This window comes from Pelecanus crispus, chromosome 5, assembly GCF_030463565.1.
Source record: "Pelecanus crispus isolate bPelCri1 chromosome 5, bPelCri1.pri, whole genome shotgun sequence".
NCBI classification, from domain to species: domain Eukaryota; kingdom Metazoa; phylum Chordata; class Aves; order Pelecaniformes; family Pelecanidae; genus Pelecanus; species Pelecanus crispus.
In genome coordinates, this window is record NC_134647.1 from 9,077,541 (window position 1) to 9,095,593 (window position 18,053).

Sequence of the window (18,053 nt, forward strand, 5' to 3'; positions counted from 1 at the left end):
ATATTTAATATTTTTATTGTCTCTGTTGACACAGAGCATTAGAGATGTAGATGAGCCTTTACTGTAGAATTCTTATCAGGCTGCTGTGTTTGCATCCTCTCCTGGTACAGGCATGTGTCTTAAACTCTTATTGGTCTGGGGAGACCAAGAGCTGGGTTGTTGCTTTTTTTTGCCTTTTTTTCCCCCTTTTTTTTTTACATGTCCAGCTTACTTCCAGAGCACCATTTCCATCTGTTACCTTTTCACAGAAATGAAACTGCATTGATCAGCAGGATAGCACTTACTCTGCCTTTGCTGGACTTCTGACCTGGAGAGTCTTTGCTATTCAGCTTGAAAACCCAGCCTGCCTTTAATTGTGGAACATGTGAGGCATACAGCAGAGACTGTTTGGAAGATTCAAAACATGGTCTTTAGTCAAGGTAACATAAGAAGTATAGGAATGTAGGGAAAAAAAGGAATAAGCTGCTGTACGCCATTGTTTGCTACCTTCAGCATGCTCACTCCAGAGCTTTCTGTAGGATTTGATCAACATCATGCAGGAGATACACGTTTCCTCTTGCAACTCTCTCTCTCTGCACCGTCCTGCCTCCCCCCAGCAAGCAGCTGCCTTTGATATTCACAGATTTTTCATTTTTAAGGGGATTCTGTTGTTCCAAAAGCCTTTGCCATCCTCCCTCTTAATTGACTTGACTTTAAGCACAAAGGGTGTTTGAGAAGCGCCTACTTTCTTGAGTGTGGATTTTCCACTCTACCCTTTCTGTATGTCACCCAGGTAGAACTGGTTAAAGTGACTGGACAGTGCCCTCAGCAAATTGCATGCCTAAGCACAATTTCTAAGCTTAGTAATGTTTTCCTCTATTCTGCAGCTTTTCCAGGTAGGTGACATATCAGGGACCTTCTTAGCCCATGCCTGAAACACTGAAACTCATTTATTATTACTCAGTAATAAAATAGTTTTGAAAATATGTGAGCTGTACTTGAACACTCAAGCAGGGGTAACAGAAGTAAGTATCTTGAGGTATTCTAGTGCACATGATAGTAAAACAGGATGTGTATTCTTGATTATGGCACGAGTGTGCAAAGTTCATTAAATTTTGTAATTAGAAGTTGAATGGGTTGCTTCTTCAGGTGACTGGGACTTACTCTGTGAGAAGCTGCATCACTCCCCATTCTGTGACAAAATGTCATCACCTATGCTTTTTTCTACGTGTCCTTTGAAATTGCTGCCCTCTAGTTTGAGCAGGAAAGGTGTCCTTGTGCAGATGTTTGTATTTTCTTCCATTGTTATCCACATCTAATTCATGTCTCGTTCTCTCCTAAAAATGATTGTTGGTGTTTAAATTACATCAAAGAGATACCTTTGTCAATCTTTTTTCACAAGTTCACCGAAGTGTTTTATGTCAGTGAGTAGCAAGTAAGAAAAAAAAAAAAACCAACTACTATATTTATGGTTCCTTTGTGATTAGGATAGCACTAATGCTGGAAATCTGATGGATTGGCTCTTTGACATTTATGTTTTGAGGCTCAGAATGAGGTCTGTGCCTCATGGTTTCTGTAAGAGTATTCAGTGATTAAGCCCATAGCTTATAAAATTGATTCTTGATTAAAGTTTTAACATAGTAATAGTCAATTCCTAAGCTAGTTAATATTTAAAAAAGACATTGGTAGAAATGTGATTCACAGTGCTGATTTTTAATTCAGTTGTGTTTATGGGTTTTAATTAAGATAATGTCTTGCTGTTAACTCTCAAAGAGTTATATTTGCACATTTGTTCACGCTGGATCAGTTCTTCATGAAAATACATAGTTTTATGCTTAGACAGAGTTTGTGTTCTGTAGTAGTTATGGGAAATACATCTCACTTATAGACTAACCCAAAGATCATGAAAGTATGTGCCTTTGTATATAAGAATTATCAAAAAGGCACACAAAGAAAACTAAATGTGCGTTAAAGGACTTCTCTAGATTTGTGTTGGCACCCATTATTTAATGTTGATTTACCTCACATTTTCCATTCTTAATCTTCTCATTAGTTGTCACGCTGCATCTGCTTATATAGCTAAAGAATGTGGTTTACAAAGTAGACACTGTCCACTTTGTGTTGTGCTCAGGTGATAATTCACTCCGTACATCTGTGTAGTTCTCTTTTTCCTCCCTTATGCTTGTCTTGTCGTTTTGGGCAATATTTTATATTGCCTGCTTGTAGTCTCGATGTTTTGCTTGCTCTATCTCATTCTCTCTCTCAACACAGAACTTGGACACATAATTAATGGAGTTAGTAGGATTCACTGTTCAATCCCATGATTTTTATAGACCTCTTGTAAAACTCAGCAGCCATAGTCTGCTCAGCAGCAGCAGCTAATAATAACCCAATCTGACTGGCTCGTAATAGACTGGGGCACTTCTGAAAATTTTGCTGTCAGTTTGATTCTCTCCAGTTATATATTAGTGTGGATCTTAAATCAGTATTCGGGTGGTAGCTCAGCTCTCAGCCCATTATTTAGTAATTCAAATATTAGCTCTAGATGAAGAAAGGTGAAATAGATTAGGCATGAACATATGTTAGCTTTTCCTCAATAAACTGCTTTATATCTCAGTGGCAAAATGCTTCCATTGAAAGCTGGTATGCTCAATTTTCATTGCAACTTTTAAAGAAGAAAATGCAAGTTGTTTTATTAAAAAGATTATGAGTTCCACTTTTTTAAAATCTTAAGTAAATGTAGCTGTTAAGTTGTGCATACACTTTTGCAGAATTGGCATAGCAGCATGTTTCATAGACCCTTCATGACTCCACTTACTTAGTACTGTAGTCACGTAACTAGAAACTTGCTCTGTCTTTTTTTCATTCATATACAAGGGAAATTTGAAGATATTTGCATAGTTAACTTCATTTCCACCTGTAAGTAATGACATTTTAAAAAACCATTTCAGGAAAAGCTGTCAGAAGACAGTAGGAAATGTAAAGAAAGCATGGAAAAAATTCACACGCCAGCAGATGAAGATTCAAGAAGTGAAAGCAGCAGCACTGAAGAGGAAAAAGAAAAGACAAAATTGCTATTGGAGCGTTTGAAAGCTCTGGAGGTAAGAAGTACAACAATTTCACACATAAAAGACCAGCCTGCCCCCTGCCTTATTCATTTATTGGCACTGAATCACCCTGTAGTATAAATCTAATCTTTCACAGTTCACCTGTACTTGTGTTATGGGGTATTTTTTTTATGATTCATTTACCAAGGATGAACAAGAAGCTTAGTCTTAGAACCACTGAAAGGATCCCTCTCTAATGTTGAGCATCAGATATCTTTAAAAAGAACTTCATACATTATTTTAATTCAGTTGAGAACATTTAACAATAGAAGTTGTTTCTACTGGTTTTGTTTCAATTATTAATATTGTAAGACTAATATAGGTGGTTTAACAACTGTCATAAAACCAGTGTTGCTTCATTGTAGTTTATTGCTTAACTTTTAATTGCTGGACTGCTTGCTTGGGAGAGCTCAGGTCTTTTTACTGCTAGACTGTGGAAAAATCTATTTCCTTGTAGACCACATGGAGAACTGCACACTCTGCATTTTGAGTGCATTTCTGGAAAATTAGGATGTGCAAAATAGTGCACCTTTTGGTAATACCTAAGTAGAGGAAAAGTTTTAAGGTTTTGCTAGGGAACCATGGACAAGGTGCAGGTAAGACTGTAACCGCTGTATATAAGAACTTATTCTGTGCTCCTTCATAGAAGCATGGGTTTCAATGTGTATAAAAACATAAGACTGTGCATATATTAATACAATTTTGAACTAGTACAAAGGCATATTTTCAACTTATCAAGTGTTTCCCCCATTCTCTTCTGTTCAGGTATCTATGTAGTGTTTTATGTATGGATAAATGAATGCCCTAGAACGATCTTAGTGGCATCTTGTGTATGCAGGGTCTCAGTAAAAAAAGACTTCATCAATGGGCCTATACATTTTTGGTTAAGTGTGAAGGCTCTTTTGCATCATAATTTTTATTTTGAGTTGTAGTCTGATCAAATGAAAACTCTGGATTTTTCTTCTTGAGGGCTTCATTAAAAGTAAAACATGAACAGTTATATTTGGATCTAAATACAGAATCTGACATCTGAAAGGTATAGGCAGTCTCTGCAGTTTTTCTTTCCTGTAAAATCTTAGGTTGTTTGTAAAATAAACACATTTAATATTAATTAACTCTAATTTTGCCCTGGGAAAAAAACACATGATACTCAATTTTTAAGGCCCATAAAACTCTGATAAGTGTACAGTTTACTATATTATTATAGTAATTTACTATATTATATTATCTGTCGATGCAGCATGACTGTAGGTCCCTTGTGGTCTTTTTATTTCCAAATATGCATGATTTGTGTTTGCTTCGCCTTGTTCTTAATCAGTCTGCATGACAGTTGCAGTTCTTTATGTCCTCAGTTGATAGGAAGTTGTTCAGTAATGTCACAACCTTTATCAGTTGTGGCAAATTGCCCAGATACGTAACATAACATTATGGACAGACAGAATCTAGTTCTGGAAGGTCAGGGAATAGGTCTCATCACTGATGTTGGTGTTGCGCAGTGGCTTGTTCCAAAACACGTAACAGGGGATGCCAATACTTCAAGAATTAATCTACATAAATAGTCTAAGGAGCTATCAAAGTAGAAAGATGAACTGCAGGGCCAACATTAATTGTGGCCCAAGATAATTAAAACAAAGTGTTGTTAATTGTGTGTTGTTTAATGTTATATATTCTTGTACTTGATTTTTCTCTCAAAGAATATAAATTGTAATGTCAAGGACTCTATGGTTTATTAATTAAGAGACATACTTTTTTTTAAGTTATATGCAATTAGCAGTTTAATCCTTTACTATATGCAGAGTAATTATTCTAAATATTTTATTAGTCTATATAGAAAGGAACAAAAAATTGCTGTTTGTTAGTTCCTGTGCTGTGGGTGTCAGAATCTTTAATCTTACTTTACATGATTAGATGTTACTGTATCATACACAATTAATAAAATCAGCAAGGCTAATAAAGTACTTTCTAAAGTTGGTCCTGCATCTGTGCACTGTAGAATCTGAAGGCTGCCTATAAGGAGAACCTAGTAAAAGTAATAGTCAAAATGTGGGACCTAATCCATTAATGCTTATTAATACAATTTCATTAATACCAGCACTTTTAAGGAATCTTTCAATATCTCTTCATATTAGTTTGTTTGTTACTCAAGTGTAGCTCATGACAAGATGTAGCCTAGTCTTAGGCTACACGCCAGTGTTAGAGCATTGCAAAATTATACCATCCTTCCTTCCTACCTATATTCATTGTCCTGTTGATAGTGTGAGCTTCTCTTGCAATGAGGGGCTGTATGTATGTATGTATGTATGTATATATGTGTATATAAATGTATATTACAATGTACATCTAGGGAAGAGTTTGAGCAATTGGTGTAATGTTTTTATTATATAAAAGTTTAGATTCAGCAGATAAATTTTTTTCTGGTTAATAACTTCTCTTGACTGGTCACATTAAAACAAAAGAAGTTGGATAAGTCTGAGCAAAGTTTCAAGTGAATGAAATACCAAAAGAAAAAAGCTATCCACCAACACAGGGATAAATGGTAGTAGCTGGTACATATGCAATATAATAGATTATTTAGTTTCATTTCTTTTGAGTGTCAATATGGGAAAAATGTTCCTGCTCCATACATGGAAATAAATTGTTTCTGCCCTTCCTGGAGTACTGGCATGGTAGATATGAGGTGAGTGGTGGTTTTCTTCAGGAATTCCTGGCAATGTGAGGAAAACTGTAGTTATCTTCGACTGTTGGATATGGACCAGCAAATTATCAAATCTAAGTGTGAAAAAAGGGATGAGGCTTCATTTTCACAGAAAGCTTTCTTTAAGTGGCTTCCATATCTGTAGAGTGGTGTTTAACATTTCTTTTTTTTTTCCCTTATACCTGGGTGCTGTCAAATGTATTGCCAAATAAATTTCTGTAATACTTTTTAGCTTTTATTAACTTCTGTTTAACCTAGAAATTTTCTCACTGAACAATACAAATCAGTATAATAAAGTGTCTTTGTAGTCAGCCCAAGTGAAAGCTATCACATACTTTGATAAGAAATATATATACATATTCTCCCATTGCTCCTTTTACCTATAATCTTTTTACATCCTTTATCATTTACAGCAAATTCTGTTTCCACTCTACTGACTGATAAATACCATACGTTTCTAATCAAATGAAACAGATGACAAATAACAAATGGTTCATACCATCTTGTATCCTGTTTTATGTAGTTGAAATTAATTGTGATTTCCCGGATATCAAAACTCCTTTGTGCCTTCAGCATTTTTAGTTGGATGGTCTTGAAATGCCACTTTAATTTACTTCACCAGTTATGATCAAATGCCTTCTAACTCTTGCAAAGCAAAAAAAAAAAAAAAAAAAAAAAAAAATTCTCTGATAACTTCTTTGTGCATTTGGAGTGCTGCAAAAAATGAAATATTAATGAAGTACGGTGAATAACATACCAACTCCGTGGTGGAATTTCACTTTAATCTGTTTTAATCTGCTTTCATCACCAGAAGAATTGCAGTTTTGTTTTTTTAAATAGCCAGAAATGTAGAAAAAAAAAAAAAAGTATTCTTGACATGTATCAACCCCCATACAGCAATTTCAGGCATATGTAGATATATACACCATTACAGTAAAACAATAAAGTTATATTTCCAAAGTCATATGCATTAAGTTGGAAATTTTTCACAAAACCTTAATTTGGCCTCCTGGGTGTGTTAGGTATTATATGAACTCTCATTGCAAGATTGTATACTATTTCTTGTTTCCAGCAAGAACAGTTTACACAGTCACAGTGCACAGAGGAAAGCTTTGAGAATATTCTAGATTTGAAAAACAGTTGCCTGTAAAGGCCGTAAGACTGTCCCAGGGCTTCGTTATCCAATATGGAGCTATGGGCTCTCTGCCCCAATTTAGCCTTAAATGACTGAAATACAGGCCGCCTGAGCACCTGCATAATTGCAGGTGAATTAAACTGATATACTGAGTTAGCATCAGTCTTAATCTAAACATGTCTGTAAAAGCCATAGTTACTTTGATTTTAAAAATTTAATCAGTGATAAATACTGTGTCAGGTTTGAAGGCTTATTAAAGTCTGTCATTTGTACAGACAGTTATGCAGTGAGGATAATTCAGTATGAATTAACTCTGTGTAACTGTATGAAATGTTCCAGCTCTTCTGGACTTCCTTCTTTGCAACTGCAGTAGTGCAACTTTGTTAGAAACTATTTGCTTTTGGTTGATTATGAAGAAAGCAGGCTGACTGGGATTGCTCCGAGCTAAATGACCAAAGAGTACTTAATGAAGGTTGGTTTGGATGATCCTCTGCTTTGCCAATAAAAAAAGGGATTCTGTAAGATACACAAGTCTTTTTTTGCGGTGTTACATCCTTTCACACGCTGCATGTCCTCTCAATTCTTAAAAAAGAAAGGGGAGTGTGAGCAGGTATTGGATGAAGTCTTTCACATAAGCAGAGGGCAGGCGTGCTCCCTCCTGTGAGGCTTGTGAGTTGACCTGTGTGGCGGGACTTGGCACGTGCGCCATGTTTGTCTTATGCCAGGTTGTCCATCTATTATGGGATGAGTAGTGCCTGCGTTTAGGATTGGACATCGTATTTATGCTAGCACCTATTCTGTTTCATGGCTGTATGTACGTGCCTCATTTGACCACACATGGTCCCATTCCACTCCCCTCTGTTAGATGAGTGGTGTACCATCACCTTGTTGTGGGGAATTCATGAGTTTTGGTTACGTGGGGGCAGTTTCCACTCTTCAGAAGAGATCATTTGCCCACAGTAGCCTATGATGGCACGCAACTAATGCCTTGCTAAAATAAGCATTGTCAACAAGGAAGTGGTTCCTCTGGTTTGCTGCGTGTCCCCCTTGCCTCCCAGAAGCTCTGCAATGGGCATGAGTTCCATTGGCCTCAAAAAATAATGATTGAAGGCCGCTCACAACCTTGCATTTTTCACCAAATAGCAAGCTACTGGGGTAGCATCAAATTGTAACCTTGAAGTTATCAAATGAAAAGCCTAATTCAAGTGTGAAAATCTCATTGCTTGCGGGTGAGTGAGACTCAATGAAAGTTTCGGTAAACTAAGCTGCAGTAGAAGCAGTATCTGCTGGGGAAGAGTCACAAAACCACTCTAATTTTAATTAGAGAATTTTGCCCTCTTGCCCTTTGCAGTTCATCATAGAAAGATGTGTTTTGTTTTAATAAATTGAGCTTTGGGAGAAAACTCACTCAGGATAATAAGCTAAATGTTCAAATATATTAGAGGGGTAATTTCCCTTGTATCATCACCATTAAAGAAATGAGGAAGTATGTCAAGTATTTCCCATATTATGTTTTTACTACCCTGCAGAGGAAGAAGGACATGATATCAATGAACTATAAAAAAGATAAAAAAGAAATATGAGAAGGGTACATATTTCCTTTGAGTGGATTGAGAAGATAACTTTATTTTGAGTGGGGTGCTGGTGGTTTTTCTTTTGCTCTTACATTATTTTCCCTTCTTTCCCCCCCCCCCCCCCCATTTTCCATGTACTGCAATGTAAAATGGTAAGAAAATTAATAATGATATTATTTTCCATGGAAAGAAGTGTACAGTATGCAGGGGCAAGGAGCCTGAGTTTCTGAAAATAAATGTGAGGAAAAACTTCTTGTTTATTCAAAGTCAGCTGCTTCACTTTGGTTTCTAGGAAATTTGAATCACTTTACTTAAATGCATAGAAAAATCATGAAACTTTTAAATATTTTGTAGCAATGTTCTAAATATTTTGTAGCAACCAGTCTTGTTCCAGCCAATGCATTTAATCTGATGCAGCCAGAAGCCTCTTCTTAGCTCAGTGCCTTGACCATCCACATAACTAGATTCATTATGCTGATCAGTCACCAAAGGCCAACCTACTTAATCCTAATTATTGGATTATTTTACTTTTAAATCTTTTCAGTAGGAGACTTTTATAATTAGTTTTCTGAACTGTGCCTAAGAACTCTTTTTTTTAATATCCAGGGATCAGATGAAGAGGCAGGGAAAGTCTTATTTCCAAACTTATCCAGTGGATGATAATGAATCAGCATTGACTTGCACCACTGGTTTCAAAAACAGCCCAGTTTATTCCAGCTCTTTGCTGGTAATACTATTGGCAAACTATTTTAGCTTCCTAATAACTGAGTAAATTTCAAATTAAAACCAAACAAGTACTATCAAGCTGAATGTATTCTACAATCAGTGCTTGAACTCTTCTACTGTAGGTCTTCAGTGGCTCAGTTGCTCCTAATCTTTGAGAAGCAAATCTCATGGTGCTACCTGCTTCTCCTTGCCTTTGTGCTCTGGGGTGCCTTCCTCTTTGCCATCTCTCCTCACCCACTCCTGCTGCAGTCTTTAAATGCACCTCCTTCCCAGATGTTTGTACCCTCCCTCCTGCCAGCTCACGTCTTCCTGCTGTTCAGATCTTCCACTGTGGCTTTTCCATCCATCCTACATGCTGCCCACGAGTGCATGAAGCTGCATTCTCCGTAGCTGGCACAATCACTGAATAGCTTTCAGTGGTCGATGCACCTTATCAGTTGGGATGTTAATAGCAATAATATCTTCATATAGAAGATGAAGACTAATAGAAACCTCTTCTGTGCAGAGTTAAATTCAGTTCGTATGTGATGAGTATTTAAGAGAAGAGAGTGTACTTCTTGCAGACATGTAAAATACTGAGGATCTAAAAGGACTTCCTTTTTTTCTCTCTCCTTTTAGGCTTTTTTCCTAAGCCAGTCAAAATTCATGGCAATTTCCTTTTTGGCATGCAAAAATCAAGATGATCTAGTAGGGATATGAATTTACACAGGGATGTTGAAAATAGCTCTGCCCACTAGATGCAGGAAGAGCTGTTCAGATTTGCTCTCTTTCATTGCTGTAACCATTTGCTGCTATCATTAGAGATCTGAGACCTCTGATCCACTGTTCCACCAAACGTTCCATCTCCTGAGATGGGAGAGAGCCTTAATATAAAAAAGTCTGTACATTAAATCTTTGCCTCCGTGACTAGTGGAAGAGGCATGGAGGAGGCCATGCATATCTGCATTTTTCTGACTAGTCAGCTCAATGGAAGTTTAAAATACTTAATTTCTAAAATCAACCGTGGTGCCTTCTGGGAATTTTAGTCTGATTAACAGATGGTATTGTTTTCTTTTCTAACTAAGTCTAGGGAAAAAAAGAATATTGAATTGCATCTCCTATGAAGCACCACAGCAGTGGTTCAGAAGTTAAATGCTTTGGGTCACAACAAGCAAAGCTTCTGAGTTTTTGGCACATGTTGAAAAGGTAAAAACTTTATAGCTATGAAGCAGTAATGTGTCAAAATTTGCTAATTCACTGAAGTGCTCAACAGAATATGCTCTGACTGGTGTTACTATTCTGTTAAGTTTTAAAACTAATTGTTCTAAGTGTGACATCATGTCATACCCCATTAACTACTTGTATAAAGGGAATTTTGCTGCATATCAGAATTTTCCTCCTTTAGCCTGCTCATGCAGTCAATTTAGGTTTTAATAAAAGTTACTAGCTTTCTAGCATCAGGTATTTCAGTGCTCTTACCACACACATCAGTCTATCCAAGTGAGGTACGAGGCACCTTGGAAAGGCAGAGTGAGTAACTTATGCTGTTCTTGGTTTGTACCTTTTCAAGGTAGAATGACATAAAATATCCTTTTCCAGGGCAGTGAATCCAACATCTTCCAGGTGGAAGAAACATTTCTTATATGCAGTTTTTAATTCACATTAATATTTTAGTCAGGATACTGTTTAGAAGATCCTTTAGTTTACCTGTAGTGTTGATTTTTTGCCTAAATTATGGTGCACACAGTTGTGAAAATTATAGGTAAATTATAGGATCCTCATGATAGTATATTGAGCTCTGGAATTTTTACAAAAAAATAAGGAGAACATAGTTAAGCATTTAACGTTCATTTTAGCACAGCCAAATGTAATTGCATATATTTATTGTAATATCAGATTATAAGTTAATTTTTTCTATGATATTCCAAATTCCAGTACAATGGCTCTTTTCTTACCAGTTATGTATCACAGAGAAAGTTCTGTGGTACTTACTTGGCTGACATAACAAACACTCTTTAAATAGTTCAAAGTATTGAATGTGGCTACAAGAATAATGATTTGGTGCCAGAAGGTCTGAGAAATAGGTGTAGTCAGTGAAGAAAAGGTAAGTCACAAAAGTCAAGGAAAATCGTCTTGGTTTTATTAAACCTGTCAGATTTTCTCTATTGAAATAAATGTTAACTGTGTTCTGCGAAGAGTCCTTGCTAGGTTGCAGTGAAGGAATCTGATATTTCAGTCTGACTTTTATAATTTAAATAATGATAGTTTTTCAGTGCCCTTCTCTCCATGTATAGTGCCTTCTTGCACATAATCAGTAGATAATGTGACTTACCTTTTTTAGCAATCAGGCATGTGGTACAATTGAAAATTCACTCCCTGCTGAATGAAATGAGATTTTCCAACACTATGTTATAGATCTAGGTGACTGTGTTTATCCCAACACATCTATCATTTCAGAGAATGAGACTCAGTAGTTTTTTTAAATAGTTTCTACCAGGTATGCACTCCGGGCCTGTTTCTACACAAGCACTTTCTGTGAGCCTTCTCATTGCTCACAGTGGCACTTCTTTCAAAATTCTGTGTGACAGAGATTTTAGAATTACGCCTTATATTTTAATTTACATAATAATGCATGCAATTTGGCTGACAGTAATGACAGTTGTATAGTTCATAAACTAAATAAATAGCTGCAGTTCATGTCAAACTAACATTATAAGAAAATCCCGGTATTCTGTGGACCTTCTCCACTGGCTGCATAGGAAATCCCAGTTGGTTTACCTCAGCTGTTAGAGCTGAATCCCTTACAACTCTTGCATAGCAAAATAACTTCTCTCTTTTCATTTCTCTTTACTGGCCTTGGAAAATGATGAAACAGTAATGAGGTCTGCATGGTGATGCACTTTTTCTTAATTTGATAGTGATTTCCTTTTTGTTCGTCTGGTAGAAATACAGAATTGGAGATTACAGCAGGGATTCTGGGCAGGTATAGTTACACTCATATTGCTAGCATTACTGGAGCTGTGCTGACTTCTGGCATATAAAGGTCTTGGCTCCTGTGTTGGCCATATGTTTAACTACACATGTGAATTCTATATGATTAACATACTCATGAAATTCAATATTCACTGGCTTTATTATGCAGCCACTTTAATAGTCCACAGCAGAAGATACTCAAACGATTATTTTTAAGTCTGCTTAATCTGTCATGATGACCAGCACCGTTTTTAACATAGGTTATAAATATATAAAAAGAATAGATAAATCAAATGTGGAATAGTCTGACTTCGGTCCATTATGTGGGACTCATGATTTTTGCTGATGGTTCCATAGATACCTGATTACTAACTAACTAATTATTTAATTTCAATCTATCATCAAAACAGCTATGCATGGGTCCAATATAACCTTAAATGTGTTGACATGTATACCTACATGCATATATACATTCTTTAATACACATTTGTTGGGTTAAGATCTGCAGTGCTTTTAAATGCCGAGTAGAAGGAGAGGTTTGTTTTTCCATGAGGATCACCTTCCCGCCCCGCAAGTGTTTTTGAATTATGTTTTCACATATTGCCCATCACTGCCAGTTGTAAGCTGCCTTTTCCCATACAGGGTCAGGGAGATCCTCCATTCTGTTTCTCCTCAGGCTGAGCACCTTTCCTTTGCTTCCCACATCAAAGAGCTAAAAGAGGGGCTCTGCCCCAGGATAGCCTCTGTTCTGCCGTTCTGCAGTGTGCAGCTGTCACCGTCCCATTGAGACCAAGAACTGCCATCTGATCTTTTTGACGTGTGGGCCCATGTTTCCTATGCAGGTGGAGAGATGATGAGATTGCGGGGCAGGGCTGTCCAGTTGCACCTGGGATATACAGGCGCGTAATGCCATCTAGAGGGCAGAGTTCCTTCCCGTCCCGCAGGAATACCTGTCATATCTGCTAGCCTTCCATCACATGTGGTGACAGTGCTAAGTCATCCTTGTGATTCATGCATTTTCCTATTCCTCTTCTGCTTAGTATGTACTCGTACAAGGCCAAGACTTGGAAATTATTTAGAAGAGAAACGCTCAATTAGTAATTACAACTGTGTCCCTTTAATAAGCCTTCTGGTTTCCTTGTCTTCAATCAGTCAAAAGGTCTGTTCCTCAAGAATAATGCTTCTGATTTGAATGCTCTGGGTCTTAATGTTTAAGTTCTTTAGGAAAAAGTTCTTTTAAAAAGAGGAAGCAAGTAAGACCTAGGTTTGTCATTCAGCTTTTTGGTAAGCTGTAAGAAGAAGAGTACTTACAAACTGGTTACTTTGCTAGACAAAGGCCTCTGTAAAGTTATTGCAGCAATGGTTTCAGGTCAGCTGAAGAAATGGGTCTGAGGGTTGTGCATTATGTGAGACTGTTGTGCGTTTAGGTGGAAGAAGCTAAAATCTTCTTTTCTTGTATTGCATCTCTTCTGCTGAAATACTTGGTTAGCATTTCTCTTAACAGTTTATGGTAAGCTGGAAATGAGCAGAGACAGGCTTTTCAGTGAAGAGGTTGTATGGCTGAAACAGCTAAATTTTCTCCTTACTTGCCTCCTAATAGCTTCTTCTTTTTCTTCTTATAAACCTTATGAAGTTTCCTTCTTTAGACCTTAGACATGTGCCAGAGAAAAGCCTGTTGCCTCGTCCTTGATAATTTCCTTCAGTCCTATATTGCAGTTGATGTCATTATACTTGTAACCTGTGTTACTCATAATGACAGGCGTGATATTCTTTTTCTTAAATAAGCAATGAATGTTCTTTCTGTAACCTTAAATCTGATCTCTATCATCACAAAAATAATTTTGTTACACATTGTAGTGTCTCCCCAGTGCCTTGCAGAGGTAGCTGATCACTACATACATACATTAATTTGATTAAATTAAGGTAGGATGAGTGAAACAGAGAAAGAGGCCATGTTACAAGCTTTATAAACAATATAGTCTTTTTATATAGCACCCTGCCATGCATGGTAGTTCAGGTAGCAGAAGCAATGTAGCTGCATGGCATAGTTTTCATTTGAACTAGTTAATGCTTCTTAAAAAGCAGGGTATTAGCCCCAGTAGAACAATACATTTGCAACCTGAGTCAACTTTAGAGAATCTTCGCAGCACGTCTTGGTGTAGTGTTGACGTAACTTCAGTGCTAAGGAAACAGCTTGTGTCTTCCTCTTGGTTCTCATAGTGTGGCAGAGTGTATTTTTTGTCATTCCAGTGGTGGTCTTCTTCATACTCTTTTTATCAAATGCTTTGTCCTTCACAGTGACCCCAGGGTAACCATTCAAAATTTTACCCAATTAGATAGGTAAAAACAAGTATTCTTAGTTCATTGTAAAAAAAAAAAAAAATTGCTAGTATTAAGCAAAAACTGTATTTTTCACAGAGAAATGGAATAGAAATAAGAGATGAGAACTTCTCATGTTTTTAAGCAACTGATTTGCACTGCTTGTGACCTTTGCTAGGCAGGAATATTTCCCAATTCCAGGCCGATCTGACAGAGCAGTAATGTGATCGATCCTAGGTATATATTACATTGCATAGTATTTCATACATTGATTTATTTTTGTTCTTTTCTCTGCATTTTCCCCTTAGACCAATTGATTAATCACTGATTCTGCTCCTGAACAGAAGTTTGGAATAAGATAACAGCAACATTTCCTCATGTTTGATACTAGTGTTAGTGTATTTGGCTATCTGGTGTCAAATTTGGACATGTGAAGGTGGGTGCAGTTCCAGTGGCTGCACGTGACTTGTGCTTACTTACGTGTGATGTGAATTTGGCTCATTATGTAGATCAGAGCCGGGCTGTTGGGCTGCTGCTGCACTTTTCATGCCTGAGCTTCTTACTGGAGCACCACTGAATCCCATCAACTTTGACTTAATGTATGTTCCATATGAGACTGTCATTGTTATCCAAAGCTTGTTTTTTTAGGAACTTTTACAGTTTGCTACGTTCTCCCTTTGTTGTGTGTTGTCTAAGGCTTTTCTTGGGCCTCGTAGGGATGTAGTTTACCAACAAATATAAGTACAAAGAAGAAAATCTGAGATAAATTTTATATGCCGAAGAGCAAGGTTAAGTAATAACTGGAAAGTATTTAGTATTGCACTGTAATATTTATATAGTACTTACTTTCCACGAAGCTGGCTTTAATGTATATGTTTCTGTACAGTTTCATATTTTCTATTTTCAGTACAAAGCTGTAAAATTATCCAAGTAAAAAAACGCCTCTGGCACATCTCTGTTGTAAGTAGGAAAAAGCCTTCCCAACAGGCCTCTTTTACTTTGGTGTTATGGGATACATTCTTGTTCCGGCAGATGACTTTCTTAGGTCTGTCAGTATTAATTTAGGAACTGAAGATAGCCTGTTGTAATTATATGTCCTCCTTAGCAAGCAGTGCAGCATAACAGGAGCAGATGTGTAGAGCCAAGCTGTTGGTGCTAAGGACCTGACATACACATTATATACATTTTTGGGAGTTTACTTTGGCCTAGCTCTAGTTAAGCCCAGCAGCAATCGGAGTTCCTCTTCCAAAAAGGAAACCCAGTCCCTTGCCTCCAAGGCCATACTGCGGTGTGATCAGTAGCCTGGTCAGTGGAGTGATCAGAAAAAACTCTTGAGAACACTCACTGCTCATCCAAGCCAAAACCCAATGTTGATACACCTGATGTCAGCCAGCACAATAGGAGAAATTTCATGTGACTAGTTAGGATAACAGTTGGGTACTGCCACATCAGACAGTGTCTAAGGGATCCTCATCCCTCTACATCCATCTTCTCTGAAGTGAGCACAGTCTGCGGGGCAGAAAAAACAGACACAACTCCAAACTGTTGAAGCTTTTAAAAGAGACAGAATTGGCGTCTGGGTTGTTGTTCTTTTGAGCAAAATACAATTACTCTTCAAATTCACTCTTCCATTCTAAAAGATTAAAAATAAAATGAATCAGAACTTTTAATTGAACAATTGTCAGTGCAGAAGTCAACCTACCATGTATTGCTGTGTGCAGTGAGGGTCATTGTTTGCTACCTACTGTGTCTATAAAAAAAAAAAAAAGAAAAAATGTTCAAAGCTTTCAGGAGAAGCAAGGTGATGTTTGCAAATAGAGTTTTATTTCATTTAGCAAGAAATGAACAGTAATTTAGTGATTCACTTGTTACAAGTTAGCTACTGGCTACGAAACAATTGCTGCACGTTATATGGCATTTGATCCTTTTTGTAATACAGTGCACCAATACCTGCTCTGCTTCGCTTTGCTTCACAACTCCTTAGCTGGAAGGGAGTGAAATAACTGAAGCCATCAACAGAAGTTCATTTTGAAATACCTGGGGCTGTTGACTTATAGGTGACTTCGGATGAAGAAAGTGAAATTGCAGGAAACATTGCCTTCAGAAATAACTCAATGCTCCTGTGTAGTTAAAACCAGAGAAACTTGTTACAAATTTATGTTATGAATTGTGAAGCAGTTGACATTAATAGCTTATTGTGGTGGAAACCTTTTAACTCCAAGTCTTTAAAGGAATAGAGTAAAATGATTCATCGTAGGAGAAGGAGAATAATGTATTTTATATTTTATGTTTAAAAATTTTTTGTGACTATCAATTATAACATCATGTAACACTTTAAATCTATTGCATAATATAGCAGAGAAAAGTCATTCTTTTTCTCAGAGTTCAAATAAAAATAAGGTTAAGGGATATTTTTAAAAAGGAAAAACAGTTGTATATTTTTTTCCATTTCATAAAAAGTCATACATGTTTCTTCAGAGAAGAAAAAATCAGATTTTCCCACTTAAAGAATCATTGGATAACAGGGAACTGATATGAGTTTCCCATCACACAGCCAGAGAATGTGACATTTAAGCATATGGGATCAGTGTTTTCCAGGCTGTCAGCTGAAATCACTTTATTTCATTTATTTATCTTTGTTTGAACTAAATGAAGACACTTAGGATAAATAATTGGGGAAAAAATAGTTCTTGATAAAAATGCAGCATCCACTTTCTCTGAAGACAGGGCAAAACATTATGGGAGACAATTAATAGAATCATAGAACTATAGAATCATAGAATGCTTTGGGATGGAAAGGACCTTTAGAGCTCACCCAGCCCAACCCCTGCAGTGCCAGGGACAGCTTTAACCAGAGCAGGGTGCTCAGAGCCCCGTCCAACCTGGCCCGGGATGTTGCCAGGGATGGGGCCTCCACCACCTCCCTGGGCAACCTGTGCCAGTGCTTCGCCACCCTCATTGTAAAAAATTTCTGTCTTATGTCTAGTCTATATCTATTCTTCTTCTTTAGTTTAAATCCATTATTCCTAGTGTTGTTGATTATCCATTGGAAGACACATGGGAGAAAAAGCAGAAATGCATTAAAGTTTCAAATCTTCTCTTTCTATCATCAACCCCAAGCACACTCAATAGCTTAGTTTCCCAGGGAGGGGAGTGGGTGAATGGGGAGGTTGGGGTTGGTGTTCCTTGAAGATAGTGCCAAATTTAGGTCCAAATTTGAACTGTTCAGTATCATTGAATAACAGCCCTTCAGTTCAGGTGCATGGAGCAGCCTAGAAATACCAGTTATGGCATTAGGGCCATTATTTGCATTTCATGTTCATTCCAGTGGTATTAGAAAAAATATATAAAAGGCACTTTAAAGGAGAAGAGCTGCTCTTGATAGATAGAATTTCTAGAAATTCAAAAAATTTTTCCTGTATATACATATATGTAATCCTTGGCTTCCTGGTACTTAATTTCAAGGTTTTCTACTTAATTCCATCGAGTATCATTTTAAATTTATCCTAGTTTTTAAAGAAAAAGTCACTTTTTTTTTAATTAATTAGATTCTAAAATTATGTTCT

The 18,053-nt window shown here is 37.0% G+C and overlaps 1 protein-coding gene across 1 annotated transcript in view; it reads left to right on the forward strand.

Annotated features, from left to right (window-relative positions):
- NCKAP5 (NCK associated protein 5) overlaps positions 1-18,053 on the forward strand; it is a 385,499-nt gene that overhangs the window by 249,919 nt on the left and 117,527 nt on the right. The window contains exon 6 of the mRNA XM_075710363.1: positions 2,931-3,080. Coding sequence (XP_075566478.1) covers positions 2,931-3,080 — 150 coding nt within the window. The remainder of the gene's footprint in view (positions 1-2,930; positions 3,081-18,053) is intronic.